General features: G+C 46.7%; 1 protein-coding gene across 2 annotated transcripts in view; it reads right to left on the reverse strand.

Annotated features, from left to right (window-relative positions):
• Window positions 1-20,245, reverse strand: part of IFT57 (intraflagellar transport 57) — a 32,504-nt gene that overhangs the window by 6,050 nt on the left and 6,209 nt on the right. Inside the window, exons 6-10 of one of the 2 annotated variants that reach the window (XM_077668328.1) lie at window positions 17,062-17,155; window positions 15,361-15,444; window positions 15,031-15,090; window positions 9,969-10,094; window positions 4,371-4,637 (exon numbers count right to left, since the gene is read on the reverse strand). In XM_077668328.1, coding sequence (XP_077524454.1) covers window positions 4,371-4,637; window positions 9,969-10,094; window positions 15,031-15,090; window positions 15,361-15,444; window positions 17,062-17,155 — 631 coding nt within the window. The remainder of the gene's footprint in view (window positions 1-4,370; window positions 4,638-9,968; window positions 10,095-15,030; window positions 15,091-15,360; window positions 15,445-17,061; window positions 17,156-20,245) is intronic. The other variant, XM_077668329.1, reaches the window with a different exon arrangement.

Consider the following 20,245-nt stretch of genomic DNA (forward strand, 5'->3'; position numbering starts at 1 on the left):
CCAGAAGGCATTTATCATTAAGTCCTTCACACTAAAGGCCTTTACCATAAGGCCTTTGATCAAACGACATTTGCCTTAAAGGGATTTACCCTGAAGGCATTTGACTTGAAGGCCTTCACCCAAGTGAAAGCCTGACACCTGGCAGGTTGCCCACACTCAGTGGGCCATCCGAGGCTTCAGGGATGTACAGGGTCATCCACTCTTAGAATGTCGCTCCGCGCTGCCGGCGCTCCACGGGGCGTCTCTGGCAGGCGCCGTAGAAACTATTGTGCAGGAGCAGTGATAGCTGCAGGCAGGGCTTTGCGTGTCGTCTGCTACAGTGCGCTCTGTGTTGCGGTGGAAGTGGGCTTCAATTTTGCACTGCATCCGCATAACGCCAATCGGAGAAACGTTTCTGACTAAACAAAAGACTGCTAAGAAGCCTATCAGCTGCTTTTATCCCGTTGCAGAAACAGTACCAATATCTGCTGCTTGCCTGGTTAAGTTGAAACCTATAAATAAGGACACTGAGGAGAAAATGCGTGCCACGTAATAGTCAAAGCTTTGCTACTGTTGCCGATAGCGGCTGATAGGCTTCTTAGCAGTCTTTTGTTTAGTCAGAAACGCTTTTTCGATCGACATTATGCCGACGCAGTGCAAAATTGAAGCTTAATTCACCGCAATACAGAGCGCACTGTAGCACACGACACGCGAAGCCCCGTCTGCGGCTATCACTGCTACTGCGCAATAGTTTCTCCGGCACCCGCCAGAGGCGCCCCGTGGAGCATCAGCAGCACGAAGCGACATTCTAACTAAGAGTGGACGACCCTGTACTTACTGTCACGGTGTCGGTGACAAGACAGGGACCCGGCAAGAGAGGGCTCGGCAGCACGTCCTTCGGTGGGAGAGACGGCGACTTTCAACGTCGTTCAATCTACGCGCCACCAGCGTCAATGTCTTTTTGCCTCAGTGCCACCTGGCATTCTTCCCCTCTTAAAAAAAAATGTGCGCAAAAGAGCACGCGAACACAAGCACACACAAGCACACTCAAGCGCACAAGAAAGGCTCGAAGAATCTGGGGGGTCACCGTGCAAAATACGGCTTCATGCGTAAAACATGGCCGATCTCTGGACTGGGTAGTTGACGGCTTCACTGCTGTGAAAGTTCCGTGTCCGGTAGTACCTCATAGATAACGTCGCTGACGCGCCGCAAGAGTTTATAAGGGCCGAAATAGCGGCAAATAAGTTTTTCGGACAAGCCTCGCCGTCTAACAGATATCTATACCTAAACCTAGTCGACGGGATTGTAGAAGACTTGTCTGCGCCACAGGTTGTATCGGCACGAGCCTTGTTGCTGTGTGATGTGAATACGTGCTAGCTGACGCTCCTGCTCGGCTTCATGAAGAAATCCGCAACCTCGGACGCTGTGCCACGAGGTAAGGCTTTGGCCTTGGCGTAACGAGTGAGGCAGTCTCTGGCAATGATGATGTACCGGTTGCCACCTGAGGACAAAGGGAAAGGGCCGAGAAGGTCGATGCCAACCTACGCGATACGCGATAGGGGTGTTGACGGATTGGGTGTATGTCATCGTACGTCATGATGTGGTGCTTGGCTATGGTAGTTTGACGCACTTTCGACGAGAAGGCGAAACACTCTCTGCAATAGTGCGCACAGCTGTTCCCGTTGGCTGGCTGACAGCGTGGAGTTGACATCAAAGCTCTCGAGGGAGAAAGGAGGCTGCACTGCTTCTGAGGAGAGGCACTCAGAAACATCGGAGATGCGTTCAGCAAAGGCTACGGAAGTGCCGCGAAAAAGATGCCGATGTTCTTGCGTAAAATTGGTAGCAAGTACCTGCGACTGGCCGCTGTTAAGATGGATCAGACTGCGGGCCACGCACACGCCTTGCATCAGCAGTAATGGCGATGGTTTTGGCGATGGCATCATCCTTCTTAAAATGATTCGCACTCAACCGTAATGAAGGCGCTGGTTCGAGGCAGCAGGGTGACAGTGTCTGTAGAAACTCGAAGCGTCTGGCTTGTTCGCGGTGCATTGCTGAGGGCAACAGCATTCTCAGTTGAAAACGTGACCTTGTTATCGCATAGGTCAATAATCACCTCATATTCACGCAAAAAATCGACACCTAAGATGAGGTCACGCGAACAGTTATTCAGATCAAGACAGCAGACGACAAATGTGAACCCCCGGATTTGAACTCGGGTGGTGCACATGCCGAGAGGTGCAATCAGATGACTGCCCGCAGTGCGAATGTGCGTGCCAGCCCATGGCGTGAGAACCTTTTAGAGAATGGTGGCGAGCTGGCTGCTTAGAATCGAATAATCAGCACCAGTACCTAATAATGCTCGAACGTGGCAACCATCCAGTATCACAGGTATGTCTAGGGAAAGCCGCTCGCGAGTTGGAGGCTCCAGAGGGGATGATCGGGCACAGGCATTGTTGTCTGCAGGCTTTTCCACCGGGAATTCGTTGGCGTGGCGTGTGCTTTCTAATGGCGCCAGTGCATCGGAGAGATCGGAGAGCGCGGGTGTCGTAATCGTCGAGGCGCCGTCATGTGTCAGCATCGAAGTGTCGAAGCGAGCGGGTACTGCGGACCTTGGAACCGTCGAAGCGTCGTTATGCCGAGGAAGCGTCGATGTGCCGTAGTGAACAGTGACCGCGGACTTCGGAACCGTTGAGGCGTCGTTATGTCGTGGGAGCGTCGCTGTGTCGGAGTGAACGGTGGCCACGGACTACGGAACCGTCGAGGCATCGGCATGTCGTGTCCGCGCCGATGGGGGGCCCTGGCACAACAATGTCCAGCGAGCCCACCCCCTAAGGTTACTGGCTGCAGTTTTCCTGCCTTGGGCTGAGCGACCGGCCTTGCACCGCCCTTGGGCGATGGGGATGGAGCCTGCTGGCGACAAGACTGAAGCCAACGTTGGTCTTCAAGGAAATCCGCGACGGCGCGGGGTCATTCGCCATAGCGGGGTCGAGGGGAATCGGCGGGAAACCCTTGGAGGCCCAGACGGCGGTAGGGAAGTGCCAATACAGGTGACCTGGTTCGCCGCAGTGAAAGCATAGGGGGCGTCGGTCGGATGTGCACCACATGTCGGCTTTGCGTGCGGACGATCAGGGAGCTTCCACGTACTGCGGCACGGGTGCAGATGGCCCTGGCACTTCAGCAGGAGCTGGAACGAAGGACGCCGAAGCCGGAGCAGGGCACCGCAGGGCTTCGGCGTAGGAGGGACGACGGTCAGGCGAGACAGGAGGAAAGGATGGACGAGCCTTATCGGCAGGAAAGGACGGCCGGAGCTGTGGGAGGGGCCCCGTACAGCTGGCGGAGTTCGTCACGCACAATCGAACGTATGAGATCGTGTAGCAGGGAGGCGTCGGTGCCGTCGAATAGTTACTCGCCGGAAACTGGTCGATCGTACGCGGATGCTCTTTGCTGAAGAACCCTCTCAATCGTGGAAGACTCAGTGAGAAACTCGGCGACAGTCTTCAGAGGGCTGCGGACAAGGCCAGAAAAAAGTTGCTCCTTGACGCCACGCATGAGATGGCGTAGCTTTTTGCCCTCGGACATTGCAGGGTCCGCGCGCCTGTAGAGGCATGTCATGTCCTCTACATACGCTGCAACGTTTTCATTTGGAAGCTGAACGCGAGATTGCAGAGTGCATTCTGCCCGTTTGCGACGATCCGAGCTGCCGTATGTTTCGTGAGACTGGTCTTCACGGTTTTCAAACCATGTCCGAGCGCCGTCGTCTAGACTGAAGTAGACGTTCCTAAGCTGGGCGGCGTCATCCCACTGGTTGAACGCGGCAACTCGCTCGTAGTGCTGCAACCAGTCTTCCAAGTCTTCAAAGATGTCGCCGTGGAAGGACTTCGGGATGCGGGGGTTCTGGAGCGTGAAGTAGGGTGTGGGCACCCCAGGCCTTGGGGTGGTCGCGGCAGGCCTTGGGGTGGTCGCGCCAGGCATTGAAGCAGCGCCAAGTTGTTCCGAGGACATACCTGATGGGGCAGGCTCTGGTGGTAAGCATCGAATCCGGCGGCGAGCACGGTGACTGGGCGTCTTGACGGGTATAGGACTGGAGCGCCGGATAACCGTTGGGGTACGGGACAATAGATTGATCCTACCTCCACCAGATTTGTCACGGTGTTGGTGACAAGACAGGGACCCGGCAAGAGAGGGCTCGGCAGCACGTCCTCCGGTGGGAGAGACAGCGAACTTCAACGTCATTCAGTCCACGCGCCACCAGTGTCAACGTCTTTTTGCCTCAGTGCCACCTGGCAATACGTATGCCCGAAATCAGAAAATGTGCCTAGTATTGGTACCACACTTAAAATTTTGCATTAGCACTTCATTTACCCACGTAAAGCACTACTAGCACAACCAACCTGCGCGAGTGTGCGCGAGCGATCTGTGATGCCACCGCTGACGGTGCGGTAGTGTTCTCGGGTGCATGCCAAGGCCTCCTGCACTGATCGGTATTGTGCCAGAGGCACCTCCAGCTGCGCATTCAGGTACTTCTCACGGCTCGCTAGCTTGTCAAGAGCCGAACTCAGCCCAGTTGACAGCCTCTCGAGTTGGACCTTCGTCAACCGCAAGCCCTCGTCCAACTCCTGCCGCTGCTGGTGGATCAGCTCCAGGTGACCACGCCAGTCCTGCGAAGCCATACTGATTGTCACTGCCCATCCATTCTAGAAGACAACTATGTAGGTACACAAAGACTCTGCAAATTTGGTCTCGGGCATTGCATTGGGCATTGGACATAGCTTGTGTGTTGTTTCGGGACATTAAACCCCACATATCACTACCCCATTTTATTTCAGGGCAGACGGCAACCACCTGCCACACCACAAAACCCCTATGTTCTCATCAATCTATGTAATGGCAGGTAAGCCCATTGGCCTGCGATAGTCGTGGCCAAAACCACTTGTAGCAGTAATGAAGCAATGAAATCGCAGGGCCCCTTTGCTCTTGTCATAACAAAATTCAATTATATTTTTCTTTGGGGTTAATATATAAAATGTAGTTCTGCTGGTGCTCGTTTCGAGCTGGCTGGATGCAGGAGGGCAGGCTTCAAGAGATCTGTCAAAGCAGGCTTCAATGTCAAGTTTGAATAAAAATGCAGGGCACAAGAGCTAAACCATTCCATCCTTACTGTACATTAACCCAAAGAATTTGAGTTGCATTATCATGGCTGGGAGAAGTGTCAGAGCTAAACAGAGCACGTACAGCTTTATGGCTGCTACACAGTGCAAAGTGCAGGAAAAGAGCAGCACCCACCGGCAGCAGTAACGTATCGTTCAGTGAATCGGCCACACTTCCAGTGTTGCAGTGACAACAAAAGAACGTTCAAAGCTTGCCTGCCACTACAGCAAATGTAACGCCCAAGAGCTTGGCAGCAGCGCATCAGAAATAATGTTCACCAACCTATTCTGCTTTGTTGTCCAGGTCCTAGCCGGCCTGATACAAGTGCAAACATCCGTTTTCTGCGCCTTGCATGGATTGCCTGTCACTCTCGCCGGTGATACCAGCAACGAGCTACGAACACGTGGCAAATGGATGAAAGCCTGTGAAATCATCCTGCCTACAATCAAGATTTACGCACATGCCCCGACATCTGGGACGGTGGAACACATGGCCCATCACGCCTTTATAAGGAGTCTCATTGCCGATCATCTTTAGTGGGCTTGGCAGCTGCGCACCGGAAATGATGTTCACCAACCCATTCTGCTTTGTTGTCCAGGTTTGTGCATACATGCCCACAAAATGCTTTCACAGCGATAACCACTTTTTAGTGCTGCTACCTTGCCCACTGTGCATGCAAGCCTTTTATCCTATGTGCGTGCATTTCCAAGGAATTTATTAGTATGTGGTGATGCTGAATCTAATCCAGGTCCAACATAGGAAGAAATGTTGCTTCAGCTTCTTTCTGGCCAGTCCAATATGAGTGCCTCTAATAACACGTTAATAACGCAGTAGAATGTTCTCGAGGGTAAAATTGGCGGTTTAACTGAAACAAGAAATATTCGTAAACGGCTTTGGGTGTATGCAAAGGTTATTAAAGTGGACGGAAAAACTCGAGTCAAACTAAGCATTGATAAAGTGGTTGTTAACGGCAAAACGTTTAGGTAGGACAAAGGAAAAGAAGAAGTCGCTGAAACTGAAAAATAAATTACCCAAACATGGGAAAAAAGGGCCCGAAAATTTTGATCTGGCTACAGTAACAGTGAATTGCAGAGGCATCGTTAATAAAGTTGACGACCTTGCTGCTCTTATCGACTCTGTGAAGGCCGATATAGTCTTTGGAACTGAATCGTGGCTAGACCCTTCCATTAGCGATAGTGAAGCGTTTCCCGATGACTTCATTGCGCATCGGAAAAACAGGTCCCGTGTGGATGGCGGCGTCTTTCTTCTAGTTCGCCGCTTTTTAAACTCCTTTGAACTAGACATAGGTCATGACGCTATGAAATCAGTATGGTGCAAAATTACCTTGCCAGACAGTTCTTCATTTGCAGCGGGTGCCTTTTATTGGCCACCGAACTCGACCATCAACACGCTTCAGATTTTACATGATATCGTTTCCGAGGCCTCGTTTCATACTTTTTTACTGGCAGGTGACTTCAACTTGCCTGACCTAAAGTGGCGTGACGGCACTTGTGAGCACACAGCTGGTGGAAGCTTAAACTTGGAGATGAAAAGTATTACTGAATCTTTTGGATTAGCGCAGTATGTCGTTGAACCAAGTAGTGAAAATAAACCAAGTCGTGAATTGGACGAAAATAGTTTTTACCACCACCGCCACCAACTCGTGAAACTAACATATTAGATGTGATTTTTTGTAACTCGCCAAATTTTGTGAATTTTGTATGTGTCATTCCGGGAATAAGCAACCATCATGCTGTCGTCGCAAGTATTAAAGCAAGAAGTAGCAGGCAAAGGAAAAAAGAAACCAGAAAACTGTACCTATATGAGTGAGGAGATTATGCCAGCATATCAGCGAAACTTTCTGATCATCTGCCAGTTTTTGAATGCCTTTCTGATGATTGTGACATTCAGGAATCGTGGAATAACTTTAAAGAGAAACTCAAGGAGCTTACCAATGCCTACATTCCTAGCACAGCAAGCTTAAAAAGCGTAACCGTTGCCCCGCACAACCAATAGACAAACCATCCAATTATATGATCAGGGAAACTGCTGCTATTAATAACGAACTTCGCGCCTCCCTAGCCCTTGTTGAACCCAACTTTCACCAAAGAACGATTCATGAAAACTGGTTATTATTCAAAAAGAAAATTGAAGAATTGGTAGACAAATTTATTCCAAAAGTAGTCATACGAAACAGTCCGCGAAACCCATTGTTCAACAGTTGTCTAAAATGTCTGGAAAACAAAAAGAAACGCCTCTTCCGCTCAGCAAAATTGCATCCCAGTGAGAACGCTTGGAATAAATACTATGTGGCAGAAAAAGCGTACCTAAAACAAACTCGTGAGACCAAGCGTGCTTTTTTTCAGTCCGATTTGCCTAAAATGCTGACAACTAACCCCCGTAAATTCTGGCAAGTCATCAACCCACAGCACACGCATAACATTTCCCTTGCCGATGCATCAGGTGAACCCATCTCAGATACAGACTGCGCCAATCTATTTAATGAGGCATTTTCATCTATGTTTACAAAAGAAGCTAGCATGTCACTTCCTTCAGAACCAAAATCTATTATGGAAAATATGCCTTCGCTTATATCTCGCCAACAGGAATCTCATCATTAATAGAAAAAATGAAGCTGTTGTCCTCCGCCGGCATTGACAAAATCAATACCAAAATACTAAAAAACACAAAAGATACATGTGCGTCTTTCTTGTCATTGTTATTCATGCAGTCACTCCTCACTGGCCAACTGCCCAAGGATTGGCAACGTGGGAAGGCCGTTCTAGTCTACAAATCAGGTGACAAAAATTCGCCCTTAAATTATCGCCCCATTTCCCTAACTAGCGTGCCCTGCAAAATCATGGAGCATGTCATCTATACCCATATCATGGCCTTCCTTGACTCTAACAAACTTTTTTCACCCGGCACAGCATGGATTTCACAGGGGCTACTCCTGCAAGACCCAACTGACAACTTTCTTACATGATCTGCACATAAACCTTGATTCCAATCAACAGACCGGCGTCATATTTTTAGATTTCGCTAAAGCCTTCGATAAAGTACCCCATAAACGCTTACTGACAAAACTTTCCACGTTAAATTTGCACCCCTACATAATGAAGTGGCTTGAAGCCTTCCTATCTAATCGCTCTCAATTTGTTTCTGTTAACAATAAGAACTCTCACTCTCTTCCGGTAACGTCAGGTGTTCCTCAGGGATCTATACTCGGCCCGCTACTTTTCCTAATATACGTTAATGATTTGCCATCACAAGTTACCTCTAATAAGAACAGAAAGTTGGGTTAGTTGGTGTGGATTCATGCTAGGCAGCGCAAAAAAACAAAGACAAAAGCGAACGAGGAGACACAACACAAGCGCAGACTATCAACTGAACTTTTATTCACAGAAAGGAAGCTTTAAAGGTGTGATAAAACACAAAACAACAAAAAGGATACGCCACAACCGATGTACAAAGAAATCAATGACATTTCAATCCAGCGTGATAAGGAACACAACAGGAAAAACAAAATCAATCGCATCAGGCCAACTCCCCGTACTGTCTACTTGCCCTCAAGAAACTGCGCAGAAAAGGAACTTCCTTATCCTGCAGGCTGACCGACGGTGATGCGGCACACGCTTCTCTCTCTTTCTTAATCAAGTAAGCTTCTATCAGCTCCCGGCATACCTTATCCCTGAGCCTGAACAGGAAACTTGTCCTGTCAAGGTGAGGAAAGCAATCTTTGCAATCCCTGCAGTGCAAAGTGAGGTTGGAGGACACAGCACCTTTTAGTCATCTGCGGTGCTCCACTAAACGCTCATTGATACATCGACCAGTCTGGCCGATGTAATTCTTACCACATGAAAGTGGAACGCAATATACAACACATGTGTCGCAATCTGTGAGCCTCTTTCTGTGGGCTATCGTGCATGGTGGTGACCGCGCATGGCGCATATTGAGCATGGTGGTGACCGCGCAGTGAATAATTGCTTGCAAAGGGTAAGCTCTTTTTCCTTCAACGTGCTTTGAAGCTCACGCCCCCCAGTGTACGTCTGTTTGCATACAACACCATTATTCACCCAATGTTAGAATATGCCATTATAATCTGGGATCCCTTCGCTATAACTAACACTGCTAAATTACAGCGAGTTCAGAAGAAAGCAGCACGGTTTATTTACAACTTATATGGTTGTACATCTATCAGTCATCTACTTAAAGTAGCTTGCTTCCAGTCTCTCATAGAAACCGCATCTGTTGTTTGAAATTCTTTTTTCAAATTAATCAAAGGCGAATACAATATTAACACCTCCAACGTTTTATCGTACTCATCTGGATGTAGCACAAGGCAACAGCACGATTTTACAGTGACATCATTAAATGCAAGAATTAACTCCTATAAGTGTTCCTATTTCCCCAGAACGATTCCAGACTGGAATAATCTCAATAATGATGCAGTATCATAAACGTCAATAAGAATGTTTGAAGCCCATTTTTAGTTCCCTTACATCTTTTTCATCACATGATATTATTGTTGCATTTGTATCGTGTATTTTGCATTCCTGTTTCTTGATTTATTCTTTTGTATAATCGATTTATATTTTAACATCTTAAGAGCGTGTTTACTGTTTCCAGCGTGTGTTTACTTGTATATTGTATGCCAACCCTGCTGAGGCCTTGTAAAATATCGCAGTAATAAATAAATAAAATGAAAAAAAGCTCATTTTTGGTCTGGTAGGTATAAACTGCCATATATCTTGCATATGCTCACATGCTATGCAACTTGCAAGAAAAAGAGTAAAATTGAGAACAGGATGAAGCAGACCCCTACAGTGCAGCTGACTGACCTTAGCATCGGGCTGGATGGTGACCCTGAGCTGAGGCAAAACCCTCTCCACTTCCAACTTCCACTCAGCACTGTCCACAGTTGACTGCAGGATCTCCTCGGGTTTGCTTGACTGGGATGATCCACCCTACAACAAGATGACTGCTGCACTTTACAGCATGCCACAGGAAGACTAATCTCCATACATCTTGCATGCAGGGCGTGTTTTCTTTCTTTCTTTTTTTCCACAGGGGAAAGGGGGGGGGGGGGCATGCAAAAAGAGGAGGTTGTTGATGCTGTGAGTGTCCTACACTCCCAGTCAACTTCCTGTGGCTATGCAGCCAAGGCTAGGCAGAAAGGGAAGGAGACGAGTCCTTGTTTCTTAAGCGTTGGAGGACCAAAGTGTTAAGTGTCATTGCACGGCAGAATAATTCTGCAGGTGACAGGAAAAAGGCCAACAAGTTCACACAACAGTCAGCTCCTCTCACACTCTTAAGAATCGAACAGACCCCCACCAGTCGCCTCTCGCAATTTTAAGATTAAGTGGCTGTTTTTGCACAGTAACTAGCCAAAACATTGCCATCCCTCGCGGCTTTGTTTACTGGCCAGGCTACTTGATGAAGCAGGCAGCACGGTGAAAAAGGCCTGTCTCATTCCCTTTCCTACCGTCGAGCCCATTATACTTAGTGGCATGGGCAGGGACAATTTATTTTTCGTTCTTTTTATTGTCCCACAATAATTTTTGTCTCTTCCTTACCTAGCCTTGGCTGCAGAGTAACAGAAAGATAACCAGGAATAGAAAGAAGATGTGTAATGCTTCATCTGATGGTGTGCGCACACTGCACCATTTCGCAGAACTTCACGAAAATAGCTGCTACCATGCAAGTTTCTTGCACAAAACAATATGAATTACAGATTTATTCAAGAAATAAAAGTATGTTATTGTGGGACACTTTGCTATGGTTTTTACCGGTCCCCTGATAATTAGGCATTTGGTTAATTAAGGCACTTTCTTCGGTCCCAGGAAATATGAGTTAACACGTTTTACTGCATCAGTGCACTTTATGTACACACCTCATTTTTCCACAATACATCCACTCTGCACTTACAGCACACAGTGCCTTTGTTATTTGATGAACAGGAATTATAATTTTATAGGAAACCAAAATGATTAAGTTTTCAAGCAACTGAAGTGTCTTGTTTAAACTGACTACTAAGCCTTATGCATCAAGCAAAATACTTGAAGTTCTATTTCCTGAATTGAAATGTACTCACATTCCTGAATTCTTGAATTTCTATTCGAACTCCCTCACACAAATGACAAAAAATGTGTCAGAAGAGCATGTAGTTTAGTGAGCAGGAACATGACATGTAAAGGGCATATGTAAAGCACCCTGGCATTTATTGCAGATATTTGTAAAGCAAATTAAATACAGCTGCTAAATGAGCGAGTTGGTTATACATTCTTGAGGGTAACAGCACAAAAGACAGGGACAAAAGAAAAAGGAACACAGGACGAGCGCTGACTTACAACTTAGTTATATTCGCCTAGTTTCGTGAGAATAAACTTCACTTGTAAGTCAGCACTCATCCTGTGTTCCTCCCTCTTTTGTCTCCATCTTTTGCACTGTAAACATCAGGAGAGCAAATTCAAGACATACACTGCAAACATGGTACTGTAAAAACGGCAATGGCTTAGCTCGGCTATGCCAGGATATATGTAGCGAAAGCAAGTGTGAAACTCCCCGGTTGGCCTTGTTCACATATTCCACAACGTATGAAGCACAGGCATAAACGTCCAGTATGACCTGTAGGTCTATGTTTGATTTCAGCACCGAGGCTATCCAAGGATTGAAGGGGTCGTGTCACTCTTACGCCTATTCTCTAGGCTAACGGCACGTTGTTCTTCGGTTTCTTGAGCCCGCCGCTGAAGTCTCTTGGTCGCATTCCATTGTTCATCACGGGCCGTCTTCAGTGAAGCAGGACTCAGGTCTCTCCTCCGGCTGCTGTCGCTGCTGCTAGCGGTCGAGATCATCATCATCATCATCATCATCAGCCTTACTACACCCACTGCAGGGCAAAGGCCTCTCCCATGTCTCTCCAATTAACCCTATCCTTTGCCAGCTGCATCCACCCTTTGCCTGCAAACTTCTTAATCTCATCGTCGAGCGGTCGAGACACAGGACGTTAAACGTGCCTGTCTCGCGGAGGCATATTCATGGCGGCGTTTAGCCAGTCATTCGACGTGCTGTTCGTCTGTTTCCTGGGCAATTCGTTTCCTCTTCATCTCGTTCCGCTGTCGATTGCAGGCCTCCTCCAGCTTATCAGAATTGTCACCGTCCATACTGTCGCCTAAACTGTGGTTGCGGCGCACACCAGCTCTCCTTTTCAATCCTGTGACATCTTATCACGCATGCGACGCAGCTGTCGAAGCGAGCAGAGGCGAGCGCAACAACGAAGAACACGGTGTCATGTCCTACCAAGCGAAGGCGGCGGCAAGCAGCGCGGTGTGACGTCATGCCAGATGGCGCGGCGAGCGTGCGAAGCACAGTAACCTTCCACAGCGAGGCACGCGTTGTGACGTCACGTGCCTCGATGGAGTACCACCATGGCGAAATCGCGAGTTTGCGGCCAATGAAGCTTTCGTTTTAAAACCCCGATAATTCGAACTCAGATAATTCGAAATCCTGGTTAATTCGAAGAATTTTTGCGGTCCCATAATTTCTCAAATAAATCCGACCCGATAATTCGAAGCGGCGGCGCGCACCAGCCCCTGTTAATTTGAAAATCTCGGGTACTGTGCGAGGTTGTCTGATCTCAATTTCACCGCAGACCAATGAAGTGACGGCCCCACGGAGCCACGCGGTGGCGCTGCAGAGCGATGCCGATTAGTGATGTCGATGCTCGACATGCGAAGTGCCCCAGCCCACGTACTCTCAGCACAAAGATTAGCTGTGGTTTAACTACTGTTGAACCTGGTTAGAGAGCGAAAGCTGTGGTGTATCGGGCAAGTAGGCACGGCTTGGCGTCTGTAACGTTGAGTGCATTCTGGACAACTTCGCTACTCGCTTAATTGGAACATCGGTAATTTAAACACTCATAATTAAATTATCCACGAACGGCTCAGTATATAACTCGAATATATGTTTCTTAGACATCTGTGCATTCACTAGACATGCCTTCAATCACTCACAAGAGTTGAACAGTCGTAGCAGAATGGAAGTGTCCCCATATCGCATGCCGGAGGCCCGGGTTCAATTTCCACCTACACCAAAATTTTCTTCAGTCTTTTTTTATGAACTGAGGCCATTTCAAGGTCATATCTGCACCGTAACATGACCTTCAAGGTTTTCACATGAAAAGTGGAGGTTTCGCTCCAAAAACAATCTGGTACGGCTTGTGGACCGCCGAAGCACGCGCCTGCAGAGGAGAAGACATGCTTCACTGCAACACAAGCATGGATATCAGTTTCAAAGTAACATACTCTGAGCACTTCATCAATGCATAATCAGAGTGAAGGCAGTGGTGCTCGCGCTCGTCACTCCTCCCCAGCCTGGCCGTGGTCAACACAGCGTCTAGCGCTGCACTGTGGCATTGAAGCCCCTCCCACCCCTCCCAACGCAACCATTCTTGCTATGTGCCCGTAGCAAGTTGACTGTGCGCTATGACGCCCCACGCCACTTCTTTGAGCAGTGCACCGTGGTTAGAGGGTCTTCAAAAAACAAGACCATCCTAAAGCTCGGGGTCGACCTATACCGAGAGCCGGCGTATTTTCAGGGTCTAATAGTAAAGTACTAGTTTAGGACAAGCGCCTAGTACGTGCCCCGTGTCAGTGCCTCTTCCCGGTAAGACGCATGGGGCTCCTTGTGTCAAAAAAAGTCGTTAAATCGTGCCCAAATCGGTTCCGATGAAGAAGATTCGAATTGCGCACCGTTTAGACGGTGCATTCGCACTGGCGGTTGCTTCCTCAGACGAGCGGCAGGCAGCGCGAGGGCAAACTTCCGATTCCGATAATCTCCAGGGAGTGCATCGCGTGGAATCCGAAACTACAGGACTGTTTACAGTTCAGTATGACACTTGTCAGTCTGCCCGCACATGAGTGTAGAGGCAGGGTGGAGTGCCGCTTTTTCGCTTTTGATCTCCACTGGCTTCGGACTGCTGTCCTTGTGATTGCAACGTTACACGTTTGTTGGTTTCAGTTCACGAGTGCTGCGATGCCTTCCCGCGGGAAACAACAAAACAAAATGTGGCGGCAGGACGAAGCACACGGAAAAGTGGGGGAGGGAGTGCGCACTGACTTATATTTTGAGTAAACTTTCTTTTAAAGCAAAAGCTTCAATAGCCGGCACTGATTTCACTGTGTCTGCACAAATGACCTTGAACGTGACTCGCAGCAGCTGCAGCCACACCAGCCACGTGCTCCGCTGTCGCCGCAGCCGCTGCACGCTGCCTATCCAGTATCTCACTATGGGCGAAGCAAGTCAGCCAGAGCCGACGTCCTCAGTAGTGGCTACCCGCAGACGTCGGGCCAAGTCTAATCATCTGGACGACATCGCCAACCGTGCGAGGGATTTAGAAATCAATCGACAGGGAGCGTAAGCACAATAAACAGGCAGCCGAAACTGATTAAGAGCGGGACCTTCGCCTGGCCCAACAGTGAGCGAAAGATGCTGAAAGAAGACAGCGATGAGCCTTGAAAGCAGCCGTGGTGGAGAGAGGCGAGCCGCTGGAAGGGAGTTCTCACCGTGCGGAACACACAACGAACTACGTGGTCCGTCTGACAGACAGTGCTTTGGCCATAAGAACCTTTGAAAGTGATTTCATGTGTAATCCGTTTGGATTTGTGTGAAACATCTGTGATACCAAAGCTTTGGCTTGCATAACCAGGGTTAGCTGAGCTAAGCCGCAGCCATTTTGTTGCCCAGCAAGGGCTACGAGCTAAACATTCGACTTTTACGCAGCAATATATGGTAATAGTAAAGCTCGTAAATTAAAGGTACCGTGTTTCCGCAACGAAAATTTTTGCCTGGATGCATTTTTTTCTATGGTTGGTTAATTCGGATACTTTTCGCGGGCCCACTGACTTGTAGATCTCTTGTAGATCTCTTCACCCAGCTATTTTCGAAATGCTGCGCACATGCATCCTGCAGCAGTGAAAACAAAAGTAAGAACCAATGCAGTGAAGAACAAATAATCAATAAACCACAGTAAAATTTTTTTGACATGAGATATGTAAGTGTTAAAAACACATGCATACATGGCAAAATTGACCACAGAAATACGTCCAGAATCCTTTCCTCACTTTTTTCGTCAACTAAATACTGTGACTCATTCAGAACTGCTCCCAAACGACTTTCTTTATTGGTGCTTTTCAGGATTTTTTCACCAAAGAAAAAGGCCTGGGGGGTCCTCACCATGCGGCCAGCAGACAGCGTTCTCAGGCCATCCAGGTCCATCACTGGGCCATCATCATCGTCCTCATCATCTGCTGCTAGCTCCTAAGAAATTAAAAGGAGTAGAAGACATCAAGACATGAACACTGCATGCGATTGCAAAGATCACTCATGGAAGATCCATTCACAAAAACGTGCACTTGTGACAAAAACGTCGTGCTCTTCATGAGTGGTCAAAATAATTCAGGCAAACACAGCCAGAGTAAGAGAATTATGACTGTGCACATCCCAGCAATGGTAGGCAAGAAATGATTGACTGGCATAGTTGAAAAAACCAGCTGTTAATTGCAAGAACTTGTACCTGAAAAAAAAAAAAAGTAATGCTCACTGGCAGTTATGTCACAATCACTAAAAAACTATTTGGCTTACTACCAGACCCTCTTTATACACATAACAGCATATTATAGCTTTTTGGGCAGCTCTTATGATATTTTTGACAGACTATGTACTAATAAGCTGAAATATGAGCGTACAATCCAAGATTGGGAATGCACTCTCCACCTAAACGGAAATATGGTAATGCTATGCATCTGTAGCAAAGCTAAAAGCAATATGAACCACAGCCATTTGATTTAAGCTCAGTGCCATACATGAATACATACATCGAATTATACAACCTAAATCCACACGCTGAACATGAAGTCAGAAATGTAATAAAAGACAAGATTTAACTTTAGCAGTATTTTTAGCACAAATGTGCTGCTCTTATACCTTACTAATACTGCAGTCGAGTCCACATACATCGAACTCGAAGGGGATCATGAAATAGTAGGATATATTAAAAAGTGGCGATAGGCAAGCTTATGTAACCTAGCTTATGTAGCTAGAAGCTAGAATACAGTGCGTCCATGCCGGTGACACCCTTCTTGCAGCAAGGCGTCGCCCACCTTCCGTGCTGGCAGCACACTATGGCACACCGCTGTAGGTGTTGCTAGGCCGAACTTGCTTTGCATCCAATCCGCAGCTTTGGAAGTCGCCACTGCCTATCATAAGATGTCTAATCCTGTTAGCAGTACACTGTGAAAAGAGTAATCGCTCGTTAAAATTAAGGTATAGTTGGTTTCCGCAACGCCATGCAAAAGTTGAGGCTAGGCTTTAATTAGTTTGGTTGGCTCCACCGCATGACAGCAATGTGGCATGGAAATTGAATACAACTGACCGAGGCCACCCTCAACCACCCACCACGTTCATTTCGTCTCACAGTTTCACAGAGCTAGTGCTGCCAGCAGGTGCTGAAGGCCGCGCAGCTGAACCCTTTCCACCGGCGAAAAGTTATCGAAAAGCACCATTAGAAGAAGCGCCACTTGCAGGGGAGCAGCGGAACGACTACTCAAATTGGAGTTCAATACATTAAACGACCGTCGAAATTGGAATCTGATAAATTTCACGGTTTTTCTATACTTTTACATGGGATTTTCAAGGGATAATCAATGTGTTCGATATATCCAAGTACTTATAAATGTCCGGGCTCGACAAATCTCGGCTCAGCTGCATTACTAATCATTATCGCACCTAGAACATTACAAAGTAAGGGCCAGCTTCTCCCATCAAATGCATATAGGTACAGGTGTCAGGACAAGATGCATAGAAAGTGCATACATTGTTTCACAAGACTGGCTGCTGCAAAGAAGAAAAGCTGCTGAAAGAGCGGGCACAACACACCTCCATCATCTCTTCTTCAATTTTTTCCAGGGTCACCTCAGCAGCATCATCGACCACAGAGTCTTCCTCCAGCTGTTCTTCTGGTGGCAAGAGCCTTTAGAAGCAAAATTGCGCACAAAGCATAATATGCATAAGCTGAAGAAATAGAAGCTAATGAACTATGCTCCCTTCTTTTGTTTTGTGTGTGTGTGTGTGGGCAGCCTTAGCTTGGCTGACCACCCACTGCAAGAAAACTTTTGCAGCATAGCAGTGAGAATGAGCTCAGTACAATCATAGTGACAAAGGCTGCCACCACTACACAAGTGAGAATACATACTTAGTTCTGCAAATGGCACATGAAACTCAAACTTTGCACAGGGCCATCAGGGTTAGTCTGGTTGGCTTGTGCAGCTCAACATCCTAAAGCTGTATATGGGCGATTAGGGATGCTGTAATATAGGGCTATGAATCAATTTTGACCACCTGGAGCTCTTTAACATGCATTGACAATACATAGGTCATGGGTGCATTTTAATTTTGTCTCCATCAAGACACAGCCACTGCACACACGATAGCCTTTCTTGAGTGCTTAGCAGCGCAAGAAAGCAACATTGACAAAGGAAGAGAAGACACGTCGAGAGCCTATTTTTCTTTTTTGTGATGCCTGGGTATGCATAGTGTAGCGTGTTTCTTTTCTTCAATGCCCTTCTTCCAAATAAACTGTTTAAGTTATGAGTCAGGGCTCGTTGTGTCTTCTCTTCCTTTGTCCTTGTTTTTTTACGCTGTTAACCATTCAAGCATGTCAACCAACCAACTAGCCCAGCTTGCAATTCTTAATCATAGCATTTCTGTGGCACTGTGCTCAGCAGCCTGACACCAAAGCCACTGAGCCACCATGGCCGGTGTCAGAATTAGTCTGCCTGAGCAAGTTCAACATGTGTGTTTGAAGAATTTCAATCCCTATTTTCAAAATGAAAACGTGAGTAATGAATCACGTTTTCATTTTGAAATAGGGATTGAAATTCTTCAAACACACATGTTGAACTTAGCTCAGGCAGACTAATTCTGACACGGCCATGGTGGCTCAGTGGCTTTGGTGTCAGGCTGCTGCAGCATCAGTGCCACAGCACATGCTCTGATTAAGAATTGCAAGCTGGCTAGTTTGTTGGTTGACATGCTTGAATGGTTAACAGCCGTAAAAAAACAAGGACAAAGGAAGAGAAGACACAACGGCCCTGACTCATAACTTAAACAGTTTAGCAAGCCATTCAGTTTAGAATTCAAGGATCCAATGTAAAGTTCCATTGTTGTCACATTAGAGACTCATGTATTGAATATTACCATTACAAATGAAGAATTTCTGCAAATAACAGAAATCTGATAGTAAAAACAAAAGTAAAAGTATAGCATAACTACATTCCTTCCATCATGCCTACATAAACAAGTACATAGGACTGAATGTTTGCCTGTTCACTTTTGCCCTATAATGTCAGGACTGACTAAAGATCCAACAATAGCTTTACAAAGGCCCACGCCTGCGTGTAGCCTCTGCACTTTTGGTTCTTCGAATGAGAAAGAGTTCCAAATGTTAAAAATGAAGCAATATATGTGTGCTTGCAGACTGACATGAGCAGCCAACACTTGTGACTCACATGCATTAGAGGTGCAGCAGCAGGGGTGCCACGGTAAACGTGCAGCTCACAATAAAGTGACAATCCCTATGAAGTGAAGAAATAAAGAACAAAGTAAATGGCACGCAAATGAGGCAAACATATCTAAATGTGCAACAGGGCAAGAAGCATCAGAAATGAAAAAAAAAAATTAAGAAAACAGTTTGCTGAGTATGCAAAAAGGCCCTAGTACAAAAAATGTGAAAAAGCATTAGCCCGTTTGAAAATAACCTTTGCACAACAAGTACAGGCAATCACAAAAGTTTTGTGAAGAAAAGTTATACTGAAAGGGCCAAATTACTTCTATTATGCACAACATGAAACTGAGGTTCACTGAGCCAGATGCAGAAATATGTGAAGAATTCATGTCCCTCACAGTTCTAGAATAAATGCATTCAGATTTTTTTCTATTTTTGCAGAAATTAGGATTCACAAGTCTTCTGCAGGTTTCTTTCACCCAGGAGTATGTGACATGAAATGCAATATGTTATTACTTTGAGAAGATATAGAGAAACTAAGCAAGTAGTGTGTACACTACAAAAGTAGGTATAGCACTGCTAGGACTCTAAGCGATGACTGCTTTGCCTAGCGTAGTGAAGCTTTTTGCTTCAAAAATAAAACCTGAAAACAAAGGGCCCTATATATATAGTTTAATACAGCAATTCAACATATGTTTCCGGAAGCTACAGATTAGTAAATTCCGCGAACAGCGTGGTTACTTTGCAGCAAAAAACACATGCCACCTGTCCCCTAAAACATGGAACGTCCAGCCGACCACTGTAGATGGATGCCACAGGACAAATAATCATGAGGAAGCCTGGAACAGGAGGCTTGGAAGCATTGATGGTTACAGCCGCTCAACAGCGTGGAAGGCCATCGACTGATGCCTTCCGCTCTAAGAAGCAAATGTGGGCAATGGGAATTGCCCACGTTTCCTCCCAACTCATTTAAGGTAGAAAGCTGGGCTAGTTGGCGTTTAGATAGAGAGGACATAGTAGTAGCACTAAAAAACAGGGGCGAAAGGAGAGGAGACAACACAAGCACTAATGTGTTGTCTTCTCACCTTTCGTCCCTGTTTTTCAGCACTACTGCTATGCCCTCTCCTCCCAAGAAGAAGAGCAAATTGGTGCTCTCCTTCATCGGCATGCAATGCAGTCTCCAGAACTTATATTCAGAGCATGCTTTTAGGACAACACAAATTGAGGATTAGTATCTGCATGCTGTTGGACATACTATCCACCCGTAACTATCATGTAACTTTGTTGTAGAAAAGTATTCATGTGACATTTCACCTGAGGCCATTTTTTCCAAGGCCCTTCTACTTCCACTGCTAAATAACTGAAAAGACATGGGACATGCTGATGAATTCTGAATAACATGTGGCACTTTAAAACAGTACTCAAGTCTTCTCCAGCACTTCCAGAATGTCACTGGTCACACATTATCGCTGGTCACACAAAGGCACTCACATGCTTGTGTGATTAAGGTCCCTACCCTCAATCTCAATTAGAGGGCAGCTCTAGAGGTTTTGTCAT

This window comes from Amblyomma americanum, chromosome 6, assembly GCF_052857255.1.
Source record: "Amblyomma americanum isolate KBUSLIRL-KWMA chromosome 6, ASM5285725v1, whole genome shotgun sequence".
Lineage (NCBI taxonomy): Eukaryota > Metazoa > Arthropoda > Arachnida > Ixodida > Ixodidae > Amblyomma > Amblyomma americanum.